At 43.1% G+C, this 21091-nt stretch overlaps 1 protein-coding gene across 1 annotated transcript in view; it reads left to right on the forward strand.

The window, feature by feature from the left end:
* vps35l (VPS35 endosomal protein sorting factor like) overlaps nucleotides 1-21091 on the forward strand; it is a 42011-nt gene continuing 20920 nt past the window's right edge. Inside the window, exons 1-13 of the mRNA XM_083787018.1 lie at nucleotides 1-32; nucleotides 2928-3027; nucleotides 5991-6173; nucleotides 8539-8658; nucleotides 9045-9069; nucleotides 11359-11438; nucleotides 12884-13012; nucleotides 13658-13742; nucleotides 15887-15943; nucleotides 17630-17726; nucleotides 18331-18378; nucleotides 19256-19349; nucleotides 20835-21035. Of these exons, the coding sequence (XP_083643144.1) occupies nucleotides 16-32; nucleotides 2928-3027; nucleotides 5991-6173; nucleotides 8539-8658; nucleotides 9045-9069; nucleotides 11359-11438; nucleotides 12884-13012; nucleotides 13658-13742; nucleotides 15887-15943; nucleotides 17630-17726; nucleotides 18331-18378; nucleotides 19256-19349; nucleotides 20835-21035 (1236 nt within the window). The 5' untranslated portion in view covers nucleotides 1-15. The remainder of the gene's footprint in view (nucleotides 33-2927; nucleotides 3028-5990; nucleotides 6174-8538; nucleotides 8659-9044; nucleotides 9070-11358; nucleotides 11439-12883; nucleotides 13013-13657; nucleotides 13743-15886; nucleotides 15944-17629; nucleotides 17727-18330; nucleotides 18379-19255; nucleotides 19350-20834; nucleotides 21036-21091) is intronic.

Consider the following 21091-nt stretch of genomic DNA (forward strand, 5'->3'; position numbering starts at 1 on the left):
GACAGTTGAAGCAACATGGCGGCCGTGCAGTGGTAAGTAAGATGCTCTGTTATCATCATCATCAAATTACAACTAAATGTGTTTTATTACATTATTACTGTACGTGTATTTTTCCTTCAGTCGCACCACGTTTAATGACGCAGTAATGGATGAGGCGTGTGTGCACGACCGTCTTAATTAAGTGTTGACTTGTTTTGTTTAGTCTGTATAAGACTTGTCATCTTTTTACAGTCAATATGTATATTAGGACAACATAGAAAGATTCACGTTATTTATAGTCGTGTCATTTTAGTATAGTCATGTTTTCTACTTCAGTAATAGTGCAAAAAAACAAACAACAACACTTTAGAAATACTGGGTTGCTCAGTCTTGTACTTTACTTGAGAAAAGGTGCAACCATCAAACATTTTTAGTACCAATATTTATTTCATTTATGCATAATGGACCATTTCACTTACCATTATTATTATTATTATTATTATTGTATTGTAATGAATTAGTAATGCATAGCAATAATGTGTTGTAGAAACTGGTCAAAGATGGGACTGATTTTAATCATGTTGTGCTACGTACTATACCTGTTGCTTTCTACAATTTACCAGTTTACCATTGTGTGTTTTTGTACAAATAACTAACTTTGCAATGTAACTAGTAGTAAGTACAGCTATTGAATAATTGTAACATGTAGTGGCATTAGAAGTAATACATTTGGGGGGGAGGGGGAGTGGGGGGGGGAAGAAAAATGGAAATACTCAGTCAAGTAAAAATGTCCTCACAATACAAGTGAACTTGTGAACAATACTTGAGTGAATGCGCTTCCTTTCCCTTCTGCATTCCACTGAGGAGAATAGAAGCCCCAGTGACCAAATAGAATTGTGTTATAATGTGACAACATGTGACTCTACTCCATGACCATTTAAATGGATTAGACCAACCTTAATGAGGAGGACTGCTGTTGTTGCCCAGAGGGACATGTGAGAGACACAAATGGATTCATTAACCCATTCTGACCTGAGATCAGATTTCATACGAGGTTTCCACTGGACACACACACACTGGTCTGATCAACCCATTCTGACCCGAGATCAGATTCTGAAAATGTCAGTCGTTCTTTGATTTTTCAAAAAATAGCAGACCTACAAGCTCGTAGCGCGCCACTCGGTGGCGTGATATGAGCTTGTAGATCTGCTATTTTTCAATAGCTAAAGCATGACATGATGCTGACACCAAAATGGGTTCCCGTTCAGAATGGGTTAATGCTGCACAGTACAGTACAGTACAGTACAGTACAGTACAGTAGGGAGGGTCCCATCGGGGTTTTTTTGGGACGTCATTTGGAGTGAATATCGGACGATCACCGATTGGTGGCCGATCGATTGATCTCTACAGTTTGTACATCTCCAAACGGAAAACACAATGTATGCAAAAATTGTCCCAAAAATGTGTCTTTGAAAAATATTTGGTCAGCCAGCGTCCTGGGGAACTTTGCCAAAAGAACGGTTAATTAATCATTTACAAGCTCACACCACGTTGACACATTGTTAGCTTGTACAGTAGGTCAGCTGTTTTTGCAAGATTTGGTGTAGATGGATTGATTGATTGATTGATTGATTGATTGAAATATTTATTAACAGTTTGTAAAATTTCAGTACATTTTAAGCACAAACTCAATACAAAGACTGTTAACTGTGAGTGGACGACCCAATTAAGCATTACACTTGTTTACAACAGGGTCCACATTGTTCAATTCATCAAAACATTTAGAGACATACAAACATTTAGAGACATACAAATAGACATTTCTATGTAGCTAAAGAACAGAACAGGAATTCATCATGTAGGAAGCAAAAAAGAGGCCAGTTTCGAATTGCAGCCATCCGTAGGTGCCCTTTGAGAGCGGTTTTGAAGGAGTCAAGGGATTCACATGTCTTAATGACTGTTGGTAGGGCGTTCCACATTTTGGTGGCATAGGAGCGAAAATAATTTAGTCCCTTGTTTGTGCCGAATCTGGGTTGTACATGGTTTGTTGCACTCCCTCTGGAAGAATTGGTCCAAACTAAATAAGACAAGTTGTCCCTGTATATTCTAATCTGTGTTCAAGAATTACTTTGCAACATTTTTTCAAATAAATGCATGAACTAAGTGTAATGCTTTTGATTGATTGAATACGGCATTAGTCAAAAATGTAATGCAGGGGGCACGGTGGCACAGTCGGTTGTGCTGTCGCCTCACAGCTAGAAGGTCCTGGTTTCGATTCCCGCAGGGGACACTGTGGGTGCTGGGGGCGTGTTCTCTCCTCATCAGTGCCCATTTCCGAGGCGGGGGGTTGGCGAAAGGGCCTTTCTGTGTTGAGTTTGCATGTTCTCCCCGTGTCCCCTAGGGTAGGTACCCTCACAAAAAACATGCAGTAATCCTGGTCTCTAAACTACCTCCCCCTGGCCAGCCGGGGCGCCTGATGGAGGGGAAAGGAACTGGTCGGAAAAACGTGTTCCTTCCACGTGCTACGTCCAACCAGGGAAACTCCCCCCTGTCAGGTGAAAAGAAGCAGACATAGAAGGAAGCATGAGGTCAGTCCGCTGCCCCCCCAGGTTGGCAGAGGAAGTGTAGCTCCCAGGATTATTGACACTGGGTCAAAGAATCGTGGAATAGAATAAAATAAAATAAAATAATAAACAGCACGGCGGTACAGTAAAACATTTAGGCTAAAAGTATGTGGTCCTACTCCTGTGTATTAAATTCATCAGCAGAGGAGAAAAAAAACCTAATTTCAATGGGATTTAATCAGAAATGGCTGTTGTTGTGTGTGTGTGTGTGTGTGTGTGTGTGTGTGTGTGTGTGTGTGTGTGTGTGTGTGTGTGTGTGTGTGTGTGTGTGTGTGTGTGTGTGTGTGTGTGTGTGTGTGTGTGTGTGTGTTCCTGCGTGTCAAGGCGTTCGCGTGAGCGTCGATATGAAGCGGAGCTGCAGAGCTGTCGTCTGGAGTCCGTGCCGGTGGAGTTTGGAGACTACCATCCTCTCAAAGCCATCACAGTGAGTCCAACGGCACTTTAACACCCATTCTGACCTGAGATCAGATTCATACGAGGTTTCCACTGCAGGACACACACTGGTCTGATTAACCCATTCTGACCTGAGATCAGATTCTAAAAATGTCAGTCGTTCTTCGATTTTTTTCAAAAATAGCAGACCTACAAGCTCGTATCGCGCCACTCGGTGGCGCGATATGAGCTTGTAGATCTGCTTGTAGATCAGAATTAACACCCATTCTCCACCATTTGAGGAAAAACAAAAATGAATCACAGTGAATCTTTGCTTCTGGGTGGGGTCCCTGGAACAACATATTTTCAGATGGTGCCTGCCATGGTGGTCTCTGGCCAGATACAGTACATATCATTTTTGGGGTCCTTGACATGAAATGAGCACCACTGATTATAGAAACACAGGTTTTTTTTCTGAAAACTATGGCCCTAATTTATCAATTGAGTGTAAAATCTGCCCCAAATTTGAGTGTAGGTTTTGTAGTACACTCACGCCGCCACGGCATTCATAAAGTGATCGCAAACAGCTGATCCAGCAGTGATAAATGTGACGGCTGAAATCAATCTGGCACGCCCTATGAAATGAAGCCTCGCCCTCGTTTTTGCGACATGAACAACGGCAACGACAAATGACCAAACAACGTATGGAAAGTTGGAAACCATGGTTACATGATGGAAAAAGCCAATAAAAAGTTTCCCCCGCTCCCCCCCCCCTCTCATAGCCTACTACACACACACAGTCTCACAGACGCACGCATGCACATACTTGCAAGCAACTGTCACTGTGTGTTGTTAGTTGTATATACAATTATTAAAGTCTTTATGCATTTAATATACAACAAGATTAGTGAATGAAAACCTGAACCTGTGATTCTGTGAAGCATTAATTATATAACATTGCTCACGTCATTGTCACAGCCCATGACAGAATGCTGTTTTGCAATCTCCTCCTCCTGTTCGGTCTGTGTTTGTCACTGTGGTGATGACCATGCATGTTTATGACAGTCAGGGCAGAGCACTGGGGGGGCAGGGGCTCAAACTCCAGAAAAGGGCACATGCCGATTTTTGGGGTGGTCTTTTTGTGGAGTCCGTCCCTTGTGCCATTTCATGTCATTGGACAGTAAAATAAGCAATATAAACTGACTGATGGCAGATTAAAAGATAATTCATTATGATAGTGGAATTATCATTAATTGTCAAATGTTTGTCTTGAAGGGCCAATGGCACTTATTTGCCCCCCACACAAGCCCTTATTGGCCCCCCACATAAGCCTTCCCCCCCACACAAGCCCTTATTGGCCCCCCACACAAGCCCTTATTCCCCCCCCCCCCCCCACACACAAGCCCTTATTCCCCCCCCCCCCCCCCCCACACAAGCCCTTATTGGCCCCTCACCACAAGCCCTTATTCCCCCCCCCCCCACACAAGCCCTTATTGGCCCCACACATAAGCCTTCCCCCCCCACACAAGCCCTTATTGGCCCCCCACACAAGCCCTTATCCCCCCCCCCCCCACACAAGCCCTTATTGGCCCCTCACCACAAGCCCCTATTGCCCCCCCCACACAAGCTCTTATTGGCCCCACACAATAGCCTGGCTAATAAACCAGACTCAAATCACAGTGTCATGTGGTATTTGAGTCTGGAGATGCTGTGTGTCGTGTGGTATTTGAGTCTGGAGAGGCTGTGCATGGATCTTGTTTCCCGGGGGGCGGGTTCAAACATTTTCCCTTTGACGCAATTGGTCAGAGCTACTGTCAGTCAAAGGTCTCAAGCATTGAACGTCACTGTACCAAAGCCCGCCCATATTGCATACCGTGTCCCGATTGGCCGCCCCAGTTCTCTGGTGTAGGAAATGGGCGTACAATTGAGCCTCTCCAGACCGAAATCCGCCGGTAGGCAATTATTTTTTGCCAACGGCTGATTCGGTCTGGTTTATTAACCAGGCTACCCACACAAGCCCTTATTGGCCCCCATATCACCCCCCATGCCCTTATGTGGGGGGGGGGGGGGGGGGGTGCCCTTTCCCTAAAAGAAAAAAAAGAAAGGGCACTTTCTGCAAAAGGGCAGGTGCTCAAGCCCCCCTAGCTCCCCCCCCCCCCCCCTCTGCACGTGCCTGATGACAGTCTACTGCATATTAGACTGCCTCCCTGCCTAAACCTTATGTGGTACTGGTGGTAGGCTACTGGTGGTGGTGGTGGGCTGGCTGGGTTAGCCTACCTATAGATGCGGATGCGGTCCCCACTTGCGCTGGCTCGGCAGTCACATTTATTGGCATTCGAGCACGTCGGGGTGTATCCTTAATTAAAAGGACGAGACGTAACGTGAGAAACAGACATGGCTGTAGATTGCAGTAGCCTACCCGTTGGTTGGTAGACTTGACTATAGCTGCAGCACTGCAAATGCCTCCCGATCCATGTCATGGAAGTTAACTATTCCAGGAGGAATACTCAGAGAGGAATACTCATGCAAAACACTGTTTAAATGACTTAAGCATCTAACTTGCAACATTGTTTTTAATTGCTTGCACAAGGAAATATCCTACCAATTTCATATGACATGTCTTTACAAAATATATATTTTTCACATTATTAGTTTTATACATTTTAGGAGTGTATACATATGTTTAGATGACTGTGACAGCCTGCCAACAATTCAGACAACGCTGCTCCGCTTTTCTACGACAGAGAAACAGGACAAAGCCCACCACAGCTCCCGACCTGACGTGATTTTTGTCCTGGCTCACGTTCAAGGTTTTGGGGAAATGGTAAATGCAGACGTCGTGCTCCCATATTCTGGCGTATGCCGCGTTGATAAATGAGGGCCTAAATTGTCTCGGGTCACCAAATAAAAAAAAGGGACATTTTAAGACAACCGGTAAACACGACGCTCATACGACGGAGCGTGATTGTGTAATTGTTCATTAAACGACAATAAAAACTGTTTTCTCCTACCCAGGTGACGGACACCAAGTCTCGCCGCGGGACCCGCAAAGGCAGCACGTCGTCCTCTTCCTCGTCCTCTTCCTCGGTGGTCCCGGACCCCCTCAGCTCCATGCTGGACGGCACGGACCCCCTGTCCCTGTTCGCCGCCGCGTCGGCCGTGGAGACCCCCGCCCTGTCGCACAGCTGCTCCGCAGGGGTGAGTGAGAGCGGTGTTGGCTTTGACAGCAAACTTAGATTTTAAAGGGTAAGACCACTTTTATTGAGGTTTGGGTTGTGTAGTTACTTTGCCATGATGCAACTCAAAATGTGGACAAGAAAAAAAAATAACTGCTCCAGTGATTAGAAATTGATAATTTAAAATATGCTCCTCATTGACTTACATTGTAGCTAAAACAGCTCTCAAAGCCACTCTTTTAGTACGTAAACAAACACAAACAATGTTGAATCAGACAATATGGAGCATCACCAAAACTCATGTGGTTTTATTTTTTCATAAAAATGTTATCTTCCTGTTGATTTGTCCTTTTTATTGGGAAGAAAACCCGGACTGGATCCGTGGATCCGGATCCAGATCTTCAAATAGTAAAATCAAGTAAAATCAACAGGAATCTAACATTTTTATGAAAAAATAAAACCACATGAGTTTTGGTAATTCTCTATATTGTCTGAATCAACTTTGTTTGTGTTTGTTTACGTACTAAAAGAGTGACTTTGAGAGCTGCTTTAGCTACAATGTAAGTCAATGAGGAGCATATTTTGAATTATCAATTTCTAATCACTGGAGCAGTATTTTTTTATTTCTTGTCCACATTTGGAGTTGCATCATGGCAAAGTAACTACACAACCCAAACCTAAAAAAAAGTGGTCTTACCCTTTAAGTTTTATAGTCATATAGTCTTTTTGAATAGTCTTAGTTTCTTTCTAAATGTGTGACTGGCGCTGCAGTCATACGTATTGAAATGTGTCGCTATCGTGCAGAAATGTCGAAAGTGGGTAAATGGGGGCCGTCTAACACATAATCTTTTCTCAGAATTGGATGGAATGATTTAGATCAAGAGTTATTAACAAATAGGAGTGATGCAATCGGTTTTGTTATCAATAATTGTCACGTTAAAACAATGTGGAATGCACTTCCCATTGCAGTCAGAACTGCAGCATCACTCCCAATCTTCCGCCGTAGTCTGAAAACCCACCTTTTCAGACTCCATCATGGCCCATAGCACTTACCCTACCCCCTTAGATAGCATTTCTGTAGACTTAGATAGCATTTGATACAGACTTATAGAATGTTATGTAGACAGCACTATAATTGCATTGTATATAGTCATAGCACGCCATAGTACATATGTATAGCATAGTAGTAAATATGTATAGTTTATATGTATAGTGTATGTATAGTTTCATTATATAGATATTCCACTGTTACTTTCTTAGCTTACGCATGTTTCATGATAAATGCTTTTATGTGATGTATTTAATTCCCATGCTTTTTGTTCTTGCTTAATGTAAGTCACTCTGGATTAAGAGCGTCTGCTAAATGCCTAAATTGTAAATTGTAATTGTATCCCATTCAACTATTATATTATTATAACATTGTAGCAAATGTTCATCCTTTATAGCTTCACATTGTAACAACTTTTCATCGTTTCAATTTCACATACCGGTAGATGCATTTAATTTCACATACCGGTAGATGCATTTAATTTCACATACCGGTAGATGCATTTAATTTCACATACCGGTAGATGCATTTAATTTCACATACCGGTAGATGCATTTCATTTTGAGAGCGTGTTTTTCGAGAGAATGTTGAGCGTAAAATGAAACCAAATGACTTTACTGGTCCATTTGGTTTCATTTTACGCTCTCAAGAGTTACATCATTGTCAAACATCTCCATTAGTTAATTCACACGAACACTACACAAGCTACGAGCTATTACAGAATGTAAAATAATTGTTATGTTGATCAGCATTGCCTGTTGCCTGATGATACCACATCAATACAATTTACAATTACAATTTAGACATTTAGCAGACGCTCTTAATCCAGAGCGACTTACATTTAAGCAAGAACAAAAGCATGGGAATACATCACATAAAAGCATTTATCATGAAACATGCGTAAGCTAAGAAAGTAACAGTGGAATATCTATATAATGAAACTATACATACACTATACATATAAACTATACATATGTACTACTATGCTATACATATGTACTATGGCGTGCTATGACTATATACAATACAATTATAGTGCTGTCTACATAACATGCTATAAGTCTGTGTCAAATGCTATCTAAGCCAACAGAAATGCTATCTAAGGGGTTAGGGTAAGTGCTACGGCATGGCATTTGGACAAAAACCTCATCCAACGATAACAAAATATTCTTTCGTTTTGGGCCTTGTGAGGCTGGATCTCATCAGATGGTGGTCCGTCCGTGGACTCAAATGGCAAATACATAATGGGCCTTGACATGAAAAGGGTCGAAAACCACTGATCGAAGTCTGGGAAAAAAATGTGTGTGTGGTCGTGCATGTTGTGCGCGTGTGTTCTCAGGAGTTGGGGAGGAGGAAGAGGGAGAAGGAAGAGGACGTGGTGGGAACAGACTTTGAGCCGTGGTCGTCTAAGCGAGGAGAGATCCTGGCCAGGTTCACCACTACTGAGAAGCTCTCCATAGTGAGTATCTCTACCAGAATAAATAAATAAATGGTGCATTTATATAGCGCCTTTATCCAAGACGCTTTACATAGATTGTGCATTACATTCACCCATTTTCACACACACATTCACACACCGATGGCGGCGGAAAACCATGCAAGGCACCAACCAGCACATCAGGAGCAATTAGGGGGTTCAGAGTCTTGCTCAAGGACACTTCGACACCAACTCTGGGGGAGCCTGGGTTCGAACTGCCGTTACCATCCAGCCACTCTACCCCTGAGTCACCGCCGCCCAATCAATGTCGCTGTGGAATTCTCTCAATCGTAAATATAGATGTATTATTCAGACATGCTTCAGCATGTTGAAACCTAATGACTCTATTTTCATTTTGTGTGTTCCAGAATCTCTGCATGGGCTCTGACAAAGGTAAACATGTGTTTCAACCAACCAGTACTCGCCAACCTCTATATTAACCCATTCTGACCTGAGATCAGATTCATAACGAGGTTTCCGCTGGACACACACTGGTCTGATGAACCCATTCTGACCTGCGATCAGATTCTAAAAAAAATTCAGTCGTTCTTCGATTTTTCAGAAATAGCAGACCTACAAGCTCGTATCGCGCCACTCGGTGGCGCGATATGAGCTTGTAGATCTGCTATTTTTCAATAGCTAAAGCATAACATGATGCCGACACCAAAACGGGTGCCCGGTCAGAATGGGTTAACCTGGAGTATTGATAATACAGTATGTGCTAGTATGTGAAAATATCCTGTCAAGTCTCCCTGATGACTCGTCATATTGACCGGTTGAGTGCTTAAGCTGTTTTAAGGGGCGCACTAGCCCCTCCTCAATTTTCATTTATATGCTGATGATACCCAACTATATCTTTCTGTGGCCCCAGATGATCCCTGTGCTTTAGACCCGCTGTTGACCTGTCTGTCTAGCATCAAATGTTGGATGAGTGAGAACTTTCTCAAGCTAAATGAGGATAAGACAGAAGTTCTCATAATCGGTTCTAGCGAGCAGAAAGAATCAATAATAACTTGGCAACCTGACTCTAGAAAGTAACAGTACAGTAAAGAACCTGGGGGTTATTATTGATTCTGAATTTTAATTCACACATTAATCATGTTACCAAGATTGCCTTTTTTCACCTTGGAAATATTGCACGAATCAGAGCCTATTTGTCCTTGGACGATGCAAAAACGCTAATCCACGCCTTTGTTTTTTCTCGGCTTGACTACTGCAATGCACTCTTTTCAGGACTGCCTAAGAAAACGACTGACAGATTACAACTTGTCCAAAATGCAGCAGCTAGAGTTTTAACTAGAACTAAGATGAGAGAACATATTACTCCAGTTTTGGCATCACTGCACTGGCTTCCGGTTGTTTTTAGGATTGATTTTAAAATTATTTTACTTGTCTATAAAGCTCTCAATGGTCTCGCACCTCCGTACCTCCGTGACTGCCTACCTAGATATGTCCCTAACCGCCCCCCTCAGGTCCTCCAATGCTGGCCTACTTGAAGTGCCTAAAAGAATGTGCACAAAAAAATATGGTGAGGCAGCTTTTTGCTTCTACGGCCCAACAGCCTGGAATAAGCTTCCATTCGAGCTCAGACACGCACCCTCTGTAGACATTTTTAAATCTCACCTCTTAAAGACTCACCTCTTCACTCTTGCTTTTTAGTTGAGTTTTACTATGCACGTTCCTACCCTGCCCTGACTGATTGCTGCATGTGGTGTTTTTATTTGTTTTTATTTATTTTATGTTCTTATATTCAATTTTGTTCTTTGCCATTGTTCTATCATTTTAACTACTTGTGTTTTATTGTATTATATTTTTGTGTCCTGCCCTGTGAAGCACTTTGAGCTGCATTTATGTATGAAAGGTGCTATACAAATAAAGTTTATTATTATTATTATTATTATTATTATATTCAGCTATTAGTGTAGATTTCCGTTGTACGCAAACATTAAATTCCCATTGACAATGAATGGAGAATTTTACGTCATAGTGTCTTGAGCAAATTAATTTTACGTCACGATGATAAGAGCGCCCCTCACTTCACACAGGTGTCATTTTTATTATTATTATTATTATTATTATTATTATTTAGTCTGGTTGCCCAAAGTGCAACCAGACTATAGTTATTGTCACACTTTATTATCATTCTTCCGGAGTAACCTACCTAACTTCTGCTGTGATTGGCCGAGCTTTGCGTAACATTTTGTACAACATCTGTTCTTGGTTACGTAAACCAATCTATGTTTTACAATCGTTTATAAAGACATAAATTCCCTTTGCAGGGTCAGAAGACCAAACTATTCAAGCGTTTTAGAAATTTTCAAAATTCGTGAAAGCGGCTGCGGCAACCACACTGCAATTCTTTCTAAAACTGTGACTTTTCTAGTTGACCCATTCTATACGGGAACCCCTTTTTGGTGTTAGCATTACGTTATGCTTTAGCTATTGAAAAATACCAGATCTACAAGCTCATAGCGCGCCACCGAGTGGCGTGCTATGAACTTGTAGGTCTGCTATTATTGAAAATTTGAAGAACGACTGACATAGAAACATAGCTTTTTTCAGAAAACTGTCAGGATGTAGAAGACATTTTTAGAATCTGATCTCAGGTCAGAATGGGATAGTATTAATATGATGATTCTTTACGTTTTATTGGTGCTTTTCCCGTCTGTGCTGTTTATATAGGCAAGGCTCCCAGCCCTGGCAACTCTGCGGTATCGGAGAAGGTCCGGACTCGACTGGAGGAACTGGACGACCTGGAGGAGGTATAGCATTACAGCAGTGGTTCTCAGACCAGTTTTAATCATAGAGTATATATATCTATAGAGAAGACACCCGAGTTCTCCTCCCATCCACTTGCATTAAGTTGCTCAAAAGCGCATGAGGCGGATTCACTCCTTCCTGGTAGGAACAGAGTGCATTCTGGGACGGATTGCAATGGTGAGTGGCCCCAAACACATGAACGCGCTGCCGTTGAACGCGCACGAGCGTCGTCCGTCGTGAACGTGTACAATGATAGTCAACGGACAGCGCGTTCATGTGTTTGGGGCCAGGCTGCAATACCTTCATTCGGCCACTATGTCCATTTCGCCTCAAGATTTCCTCTGGGTGCCTTCTCTATAAATATATATACTCTAAGGTTTTAATTCATACAGACCTGAGGACGATTCTAAAAATAATAAAATAAATACAAAATCTTCTAAATGTGGTTTTCTGAAAAAAACCTATATTACTATATCAGTGGCGCTCAAGGACCCCCCAGAATGATCTGTATTTGTCCGCCGAGTAAAAGGAACCCCTTTTGGTGTTAAATATATATTATATGTTAAATATTATGTTATAATTTAGCTATTGAAAAATAGCAGATCTACAAGCTCATAGCGCTACAAGCTCGTAGGTCTGCTATTTTTGAAAAATCGTGAAAATGTGGCACAAATCTTTGAATATATATTTCAGAGCGAACATTTTTAAACTAAAATATTGGCTTCCGGGGGGGGGGGGGGGGTGGGGTCCCTGGAACTATACATATTTTGAGATGGGGGTCCGTGGCCCAATAGAGATATACTTCTGGGGGTCCTTGACATGAAAAAGGTTGAGCCCTGCACTGACATAGAAACATGGGTTTTTCAGGAAAAAAAATTAGGATTAGGAAGACATTTTTTTTAATCGACTTCAGTCCAAAAATGAACCCATTTTGGTGTTAGCATCATGTCGTGCTTTAGCTATTTAAAAATAGCAGATCTACAAGCTCATATCGCGCCACCGAGTGGCGCGCTACGAGCTTGTAGGTCTGCTATTTCTTTTTTAAATCGAAGAACGACTGACATAGAAGAACATTTTTAGAATCTGATCTCAGGTCAGAATGGAAAACTGTCAGGATGTGTACAGTAGAAGACATTTTTTTTAATCTGATCTCAGGTCAGAACGGGTTAACCCATTCTGACCGGGCACCCATTTTGGTGTCGGCATCATGTCATGCTTTAGCTATTTAAAAATAGCAGATCTACAAGCTCATATCGCGCCACCGAGTGGCGCGATACGAGCTTGTAGGTCTGCTATTTTTGAAAAATCGAAGAGCGACTGACATTTTTAGAATCTGATCTCAGGTCAGAATGGGTTCATCAGACCAGTGTGTGTCCGGCGGAAACCTCGTATGAATCTGATCTCAGGTCAGAACGAGGTTAAGGTGTGTGCGTGTGTGCCTTCGCAGGGCTCCCAGAGAGAGCTGCTGAACCTCTCCCAGCAGGACTATGTGAACCGCATCGAGGAGCTGAACCAGTCTCTGAAGGAGGCCTGGTCGTCAGACCAGAAGGTCAAAGCTCTGAAGATCGTCATCCAGGTAAACACAGTGACCTTTTTATTTACTGCTTTTTGACAATACAAAGTATAAATATAAAGCCCAATACAATAGCCATAGGATGTCAAAAGTATTATTGTTTTTCTTTCCCTTTGTGCCCTTACAACTTCTGTCTCTCCTACACTGTCTCTCTCTCAGCTGTCCTACTGTCTGTCTCTCCTACACTGTCTCTCTCTCAGCTGTCCTACTGTCTGTCTCTCCTACACTGTCTGTCTCTCAGCTGTCCTACTGTCTGTCTCTCCTACACTGTCTGTCTCTCAGCTGTCCTACTGTCTGTCTCTCCTACACTGTCTGTCTCTCAGCTGTCCTACTGTCTGTCTCTCCTACACTGTCTCCCTCTCAGCTTTTCTACTGCCTGTCTCTCCTACACTGTCTCTTGCGTTTACTGTAGCTTTCCTACAGTCTGTCTGTCTCTCCTACACTGTCTCCCTCTGTTATACTGCGTGTCTCCTACACTGTCTCCCTCTCAGCTGTCCTATCTGTTTCTCCTACACGGTCTGCATTTGTAAATAACACAGCGTGGATTGTAGTTTGGGCTGACTCTGCCACCTTGCTGCCACCCATGTTGTTGATCTAAAAAACAAACAGCATTTAATTAAACGTTCTCTAAAACGTGTTTGTTTTCAGTGCTCCAAGCTTCTGTCGGACACCTCCGTGATCCAGTTCTACCCCAGCAAGTTTGTCCTAATCACAGACATCCTGGACACGTTTGGTGGGTAAAACACACAGGCATACACATCAGATATACTGTACAGGTGTGCATGAATTGAATTGAATTGCATGGTCGAAATATAATTTAAAAAGACAGTAGGACAGAATTAAATGTTTTATTCAAAGCGCTTCACATTATTACAACACAGTCACACACACACATTCATACACCGATGGCGGAAACCAACTAACTAAAATTAGGGGTTCAGAGTCTCGTCTCAAGGACACTTCGACGCCAACTGGGAACCTCACGGTTCACCATTTGGCCGCTGTACGGGCTACTACCTAGGGCTGGGGCGGTATGGGATTTTTATTACCGCGGTTATTGCCGGCCCCCATACCGCCGGTATGGCGGTTATTACCGCCCCCCCAAATAATAGGGGGGGAATAATAAGAGGGCTAATAAAAGTTACAGGTATGGTGTGTGCGATATTAATTGTGAGATTACCATAATGACGGTAATCATTAAAGGACCACTTTTGAACCTATCTTGATATAATAGGTCCTCACTAATAGTCATGATAAAATGGCACGTTTCTTTCTACTCGGTCTGTGTCACATAGGAGGCCTAATCTAATTGAATACCCCTGCCATAAAGCATTACACTTGTTTACAAGAGGGTCCACCATTTTCAATTCATCATATCATTTTGTACACTATGCACTTCTATAAAGCCAAAAACAGGAAATCATCATAAAGGAGGTAAAAAGGGGGAAAACGTATACAGTGAGGGGGGGAAAGGGGTGGGTAGAGTCAAGGGATTTACATCTTAATGACAGTTGGTAGGGCGTTCCACATTTTTGTGGCATAGGAGTGAAATGAATTTAGGTGGACCCTCTTGTAAACAAGTGTCCACTCACAGTTAACAGTCTTTGTATTGAGTTGTGCTTGAAATGTAGTGTAATTCTGCAAACTGTTAATAAATATTTTAATCAATCAATCAATCAATCAATCCTTGTTTGTGCCGAATCTGGGTTGCACATGGTTTTTTGAACTCCCTCTGGTGTTGTTGTGTTGCTGGCATGATTAGACTGACTGAGCGTCACTGTTTATTATGATGCATTTTTCATTTAATAAAATAAATAAATAAATCATTTCATAAAAAGAAAACGCGGTAATGAACCCGATACCGCGGTATGCGTTACATACCGGCGGTATGGCGGTATTGCGGTTATTGCACCCAGCCCTACTACTACCCCTGAGCCACTGCCGCCCCATTAACCGTTTCAGTTCATACGACGCCTGAGGCCGTCATAAGGATCCCCAAATATTAGTGCCTACGACGTCTGTGGACGTCCTAGCGACGTCCCAGCGACGCGGGGCGAGATAAGAATATTCAGAATTATTCCTTCTTTTTTTTTTGGCATTTCGCTTTTCGCTTTCCGTATGCTAACGCTCAGTGCAACTATTAGCTTGTCATTGACTCCCATGTTAGCGCGGCGGAAAGAATGTCTCGTATCTCCTAATCCAAGGCGCTCTCCGTGGTGATGAACGGATCGATATGCTGGCGCTTCATTTCTGCTCCTCATCCGTCTCTCCCGCAAAATATGAACGTTTTTTTGGAGCGTAAAAAAATTAATTAAGATGATCGGGGATGTGAGGTCTCTTTGTAAAGTCAACTTTTTTTAGGAAAGTGTTTCCGGTTCATGGCTTTCAGAGTAAAAGCGATCAGACAACTCTGGCACCCCAGAGCTTCTATTTTGATGCACTTCCGGTACTGATTGTGTTTAAGACTGACGGTTTGACAGGTGAAAAATGCTCCATAGACTACTGGTGAAATCAATGGCTTTTGATCCATGGGTATTGCTGGCCTACACACATTGTAACTGGGGGCGTGGTGAACATGCAGTGTTTTGTTTGTTAAATGTAAGTAAGTACATTTTATTTATAAAGCACCTTTCTAAACAAGGTTACAAAGTGCTGTACAAGAATGAACACAATAAAATCAATCAAATTTAAAACCTGACAGTACAAGAAGCAAATAAGAAACACATAATCAAGGTCACATAACATCAGGAAAGTGTTTCAGAAAAAAAAAAAAAAAAAAAACGTTTTCAGCAAACTTTTAAAAATATTGACAGACTCGGCATTCTTTAAAATCTGACTGTGCTCTCTCTCTGCTCTCCGCCCCGGCTCCGTCCTCAGGTCGGCTGGTGTACGACAGAATCTGGACCATGTGTTCGGAGCCACATCCTCTGCCAGGTAACGACAACATCATAAAGTATCGTTTGCTGCTGTCATTTAGACGAGAACCGTGTTCTCAGGAGGTGAAAATGCAACGAAGTGAAACCGCCTCCCAGAGTGGAAATCTTTGAGATCGCCGTTTCCTATGGTCTCCATATAAACAGGCAAAACGGTGAATCCGCAAAACTTATGACATCATGGCTCATGTTGGCTCACAGCGCATATGTTTATTACATTGATGCAGAGCAATATCATTATGATATAATGGAGTTCCTGAACAAGCCTCCCTCCTCGCCTACAAAGTGATGCTCATCAGCGATGTTGAATGTAAAACCATGATGTAAATAAAAAGATAGACGGCAGCCGCGGCAGCAGCGTTTATTTAATAAATATATATCATCCCGTGGCGCGCCCAGAGCAGTGTTGCGCCGCTTGCGTCTACGTGGGTGACCTGTCTATTTGGCAGCCCGTTATCGCCACCTAGCGACAGTATAGCATAATAGCACATCATATCATAACGTGTGCGTTCTCGTGTAAAGGGTAAGAAAAAATTAGAACGCAACGGGACTTTGACGTGTTATATGGAGATGGTCGCCGTCTAAAAGAGGCCTTAGTGTGTGTGTGTGTGTGTGTGTGTGTGTGTGTGTGTGTGTGTGTGTGTGTGTGTGTGTGTGTGTGTGTGTGTGTGTGTGTATGTCATCGTCCTTCCGTTTCATGAAGATTTGCCTTAAAATGGTGTGATCGTTTGTCAAAGTCGTACGATTTGTCACACACGTCACCGCAGTTAAATTTGTTCTCCGCATTTGACCCGTCTCTCTGAGCGGTGAGCTGCAGCCGTGCCGAGCTCGGCTGCAGCTATTAGTTGATTTGACCCCCCCCCCCCCCAAATCAAACCCAATGATGCCGAGTGCCAGGCAGGGAGGCATTGGGTCCCATTTGAATCAAACCCAATGATGCTGAGTGCCAGGCAGGGAGGCATTGGGTCCCATTCGAATCAAACCCAATGATGCTGAGTGCCAGGCAGGGAGGCATTGGGTCCCATTCGAATCAAACCCAATGATGCCGAGTGCCAGGCAGGAGGCATTGGGTCCCATTCGAATCAAACCCAATGATGCCGAGTGCCAGGCAGGGAGGCATTGGGTCCCATTCGAATCAAACCCAATGATGCCGAGTGCCAGGCAGGGAGGCATTGGGTCCCATTCGAATCAAACCCAATGATGCCGAGTGCCAGGCAGGGAGGCATTGGGTCCCATTCGAATCAAACCCAATGATGCCGAGTGCCAGGCAGGGAGGCATTGGGTCCCATTCGAATCAAACCCAATGATGCCGAGTGCCAGGCAGGGAGGCATTGGGTCCCATTCGAATCAAACCCAATGATGCCGAGTGCCAGGCAGGGAGGCATTGGGTCCCATTCGAATCAAACCCAATGATGCCGAGTGCCAGGCAGGGAGGCATTGGGTCCCATTTGTACAGTCTTTGGTATGACCCGGCCCGGGGATCGAACCCCCGACCTCCCAGTTTCAGGGCGGACATATAATCCAAACTGCCGATCAACAACAAAGAGCGAAGGAGGAACGCTCCCGTAGCGCGCCACCGTCGCAATAATAGGAATGCATCGATCGGGCCACACTTCCCCAGAGGTCCATTTCTACACTTGTCGGAGATAAAAACAATGAACAGCCAGGATTTGATTTGATTTGTCAGACACCTTCTCAGCCGAAGAGGTGAACGACACGGCCAAGGAGACCTGTCTCAACTGGTTCTTCAAGATCGCCTCCATCAGAGAGCTCGTCCCGCGGCTGTATCCTTTTGATCAACCCTGTTCATATCAAGGTCCAATTATGAGCCACGGACCACCTGCACCATTTGATGACATTTTTGCCTCGATTTAGCCTCAATATTTTGATATTGTTAGATGAGCTCATTTTGTCCAACAATTCCATGCTGTATTGATGTTGGTACCATTAGCAGAGATAACAGGCAAACGTTGATCAGAATAACAATTCTTCTGCATTCTCTATTTGTGTAGACTTCTTGTAAATTAAAGGTATATTCAGTGATTTCACTTAATTCAAATATCACTTATCTTTTTGTTTTGTTGTGATAATCTTCCCTACTATAGAGTGTGCTGGCCATATAAGGAGTTCCTCCCTGTCCCCAGTTAACCCCTGGGGGTCAAAAAACCTTAGGTTTCGTTTTTGGCTCTCTATCCTGATTGGATGAAAGGCTTAGGTCCCAGCCAAAAACGAAACCTACGTTTTTTTGAGTGAAATCACTGAATATACCTTTAAGTAATGCAGATGTTTAACAATAATTCAACTCTTGAGAGTGTAAAATGAGTGTAAAATTGTAGTAATGGTCATTGTGTGTACTGTAAGTTAGAATCATTGACTGGCGTCTCACAGATACGTTGAAGCAGCCATCCTGAAGTGTAACCGTTTCCTGAATAAGGCGTAAGTTATCCTGTTCCATGTAGCTGGTCCTCACTTTGACCCTCAGGTGGAATAATGACCAAATGTTCTCTTGAAGGCCCAGAAGACCGCCAATGCCCAGATTGTATAGCAGCGACGCATTATTATTCTATGATTTTTCAAAGCTTAGTGGAAAAACTCAACAACAGGAACAGTAGGATGGATAATGTTTTAACGTCATCGAATGAGTTAGGCTTGGTACGTGCAACATGTCGCCCAATGGGGCTTAAAAAAAACAGATGTAATGATAATTAGGGCTGCGAATCAAAAAAGATTTTTTTCCGATTCTAAAGCAGTTTTTTATTTTTATTAAAAACAATTAAATATAATTTTAGCATGATCTACTCCAGTCTTCTGGCATGAAAGCAGAGTACATTTAGTAAAAAGCTTGTATAATTGTAAAGGTTTTATCAACTGAATGATTTAAACACACAAAGGTTAAATCCAAGAGTAAGAACATGTCTCATTTATTTAGCTTGCACAAATTTGAACCAGTACAAAAGTTACAAAATCTCTTCTCACTCAATACCAGAACAATACATTAGTATTAAAACAGGTGTAAAATAAATACAATTGGCAGGCTTAGCTTAGCTGGTAGTAAATGCACTATGCAGAAACCCAGGCCATAATGCATTGCACAGGTAGTACCTGTGCATGTTTGTTTTTTCTTTTTGCACAAATGTACCTGTCAGGTAGGCTACAGGTACATTTGTGCAAGAAGAAAAAGAGAATCGATTCTGAATCGGACGGCATTAGAATCGCGATTCTAACTTGAATCGATTTTTTTTGACAGCCCTAATGATAATCCACCTGTACAGCATGCTGTATTGATAATGGCGTTTCCTCGTCTCCTACACAGGGGCATCCAGGAGACCCTTCCTCGCCTGACAGCTATGATCCGGGGGATCGGAGACCCTCTGGTCGCGGTCTATGCCAGAGCCTACCTCTGTAGGGTGAGCATGCATTACATCAACTTTTCTACAGTGCCAGCAAATGTTGATTTATTTTTTTGACATTTATTTATGTCTTTTGAATAAAATTTAACCCATTCTGACCTGAGATCAGATTCTAAAAATGTCTATTACATCCTTACAGTTTCATTATTAACCCATTCTGACCTGAGATCAGATTCTAAAAGTGTCTTCGATTTTTCAAAAATAGCAGACCTACAAGCTCGTATCGCGCCACTCGGTGGCGCGATATGAGCTTGTAGATCTGCTATTTTTCAATAGCTAAAGCATAACATGATGCCAACACCAAAATGGGTGCCCGGTCAGAATGGGTTAAATTAGTTATAGTCGCCTTTTTGGCATTTGAAATTCTTTAGTTTTATTCAACTGACTTATAAGTCTTTAGTCGACTAAATCTACAGTTGATTTTGTCAAAGGCAGGCCTTGATGACGTTGTAAATGCTTGATTGGCAAGATTGAAAATAGCTGATCTACAAGCTCATAACGGTGAGCTTGTAAATGACCTGGACCTTGTTTTGTTCTACTAGATCTCTTCTCTACTAGTCCCTCCCTATACATTTATTTCGACAAAACTGTCAATATATTTGAGTCATACAGTAGTTTGTCATCATAGCTTCGTCAGTGAAAAGAAATGCAATTCTGAAACGGGTAGTCCCAATACCTGATTGCGAATGCAATGAGCACTAACTATGAGACCCTGCAGATCATGTCTGTGTGTGTGTGTGTGTGTGTGTGTGTGTGTGTGTGTGTGTGTGTGTGTGTGTGTGTGTGTGTCTGTCTGTCTGTCTGTCCCGCTGTGACACCACCCGCCTGCCACCAGAGGGCACAGCTGTAGCACACACACACACACACACACACCAGAAGGCGCAGCTGTAGCGCAGACACACACACACACACTGCGTTTGCGCGTCTTACTTGTTCTGATTGGCTGGTTATACCGTCACGTGACCGGTGTAAATTCCACCGATAACCCACTCCTTCAATCACTGGGCCTACTTGCCGAGCACAACAAGGAAGTGACGTGGCTCGCTCTGGTGGCGCAAAGCGTAGCTACTTTTGTGAATTCAATCGTTTTATTAGGTTAATATTGCTATATGTTTGTAACCGTTTTAGAAAAGCAATAAGCCACTCGAGGGCCCAGCTTACCGGGTATTTTACAATGGCTGGGGGGGTAGATAGAAGACCCATTTTGGGAGGGAACCCATTTTGGTGTCAGCATCATGTTATGCTTTAGCTATTTAAAAATAGCAGATCTACAAGCTCATAGCGCGCCACCGAGTGGCGCGCTACGAGCTTGTAGATCTGCTATTTTTTGAAAAATCGAAGAGCGACTGACGTATAGAAGACATTTTGAGAATCTGATCTCAGGTCAGAATGGAAAACTGTCAGGATGTAGAAGACATTTTTTAGAATCTGATCTCAGGTCAGAATGGGTTAATCTCTCTCTCTCTCTCTCCTCCCTCCCAGGTGGGCATGGAGGTCGCCCCCCAGCTGAAGGACAGCCTGAACCGTAACTTCTTTGACCTGCTGGGCACGTTCCGTCAGGTCCACGGCGACAGTGTCCAGAACCAGCTGGTGCTGCAGCGGGTGGAGGTGCCCGTCTACCTCACCCTCTACAGCCCCGCCATCCACTGGATCCTGCAGTGTGTCTCCTACAGGGCGCCCGATGTACGTAGCACGCGCGCACGCACGCACACGCACGCACGCACACACACACACACACA

The sequence above is a fragment of the Protomyctophum parallelum genome, assembly GCF_964188405.1.
Source record: "Protomyctophum parallelum genome assembly, chromosome: 17".
Lineage (NCBI taxonomy): Eukaryota > Metazoa > Chordata > Actinopteri > Myctophiformes > Myctophidae > Protomyctophum > Protomyctophum parallelum.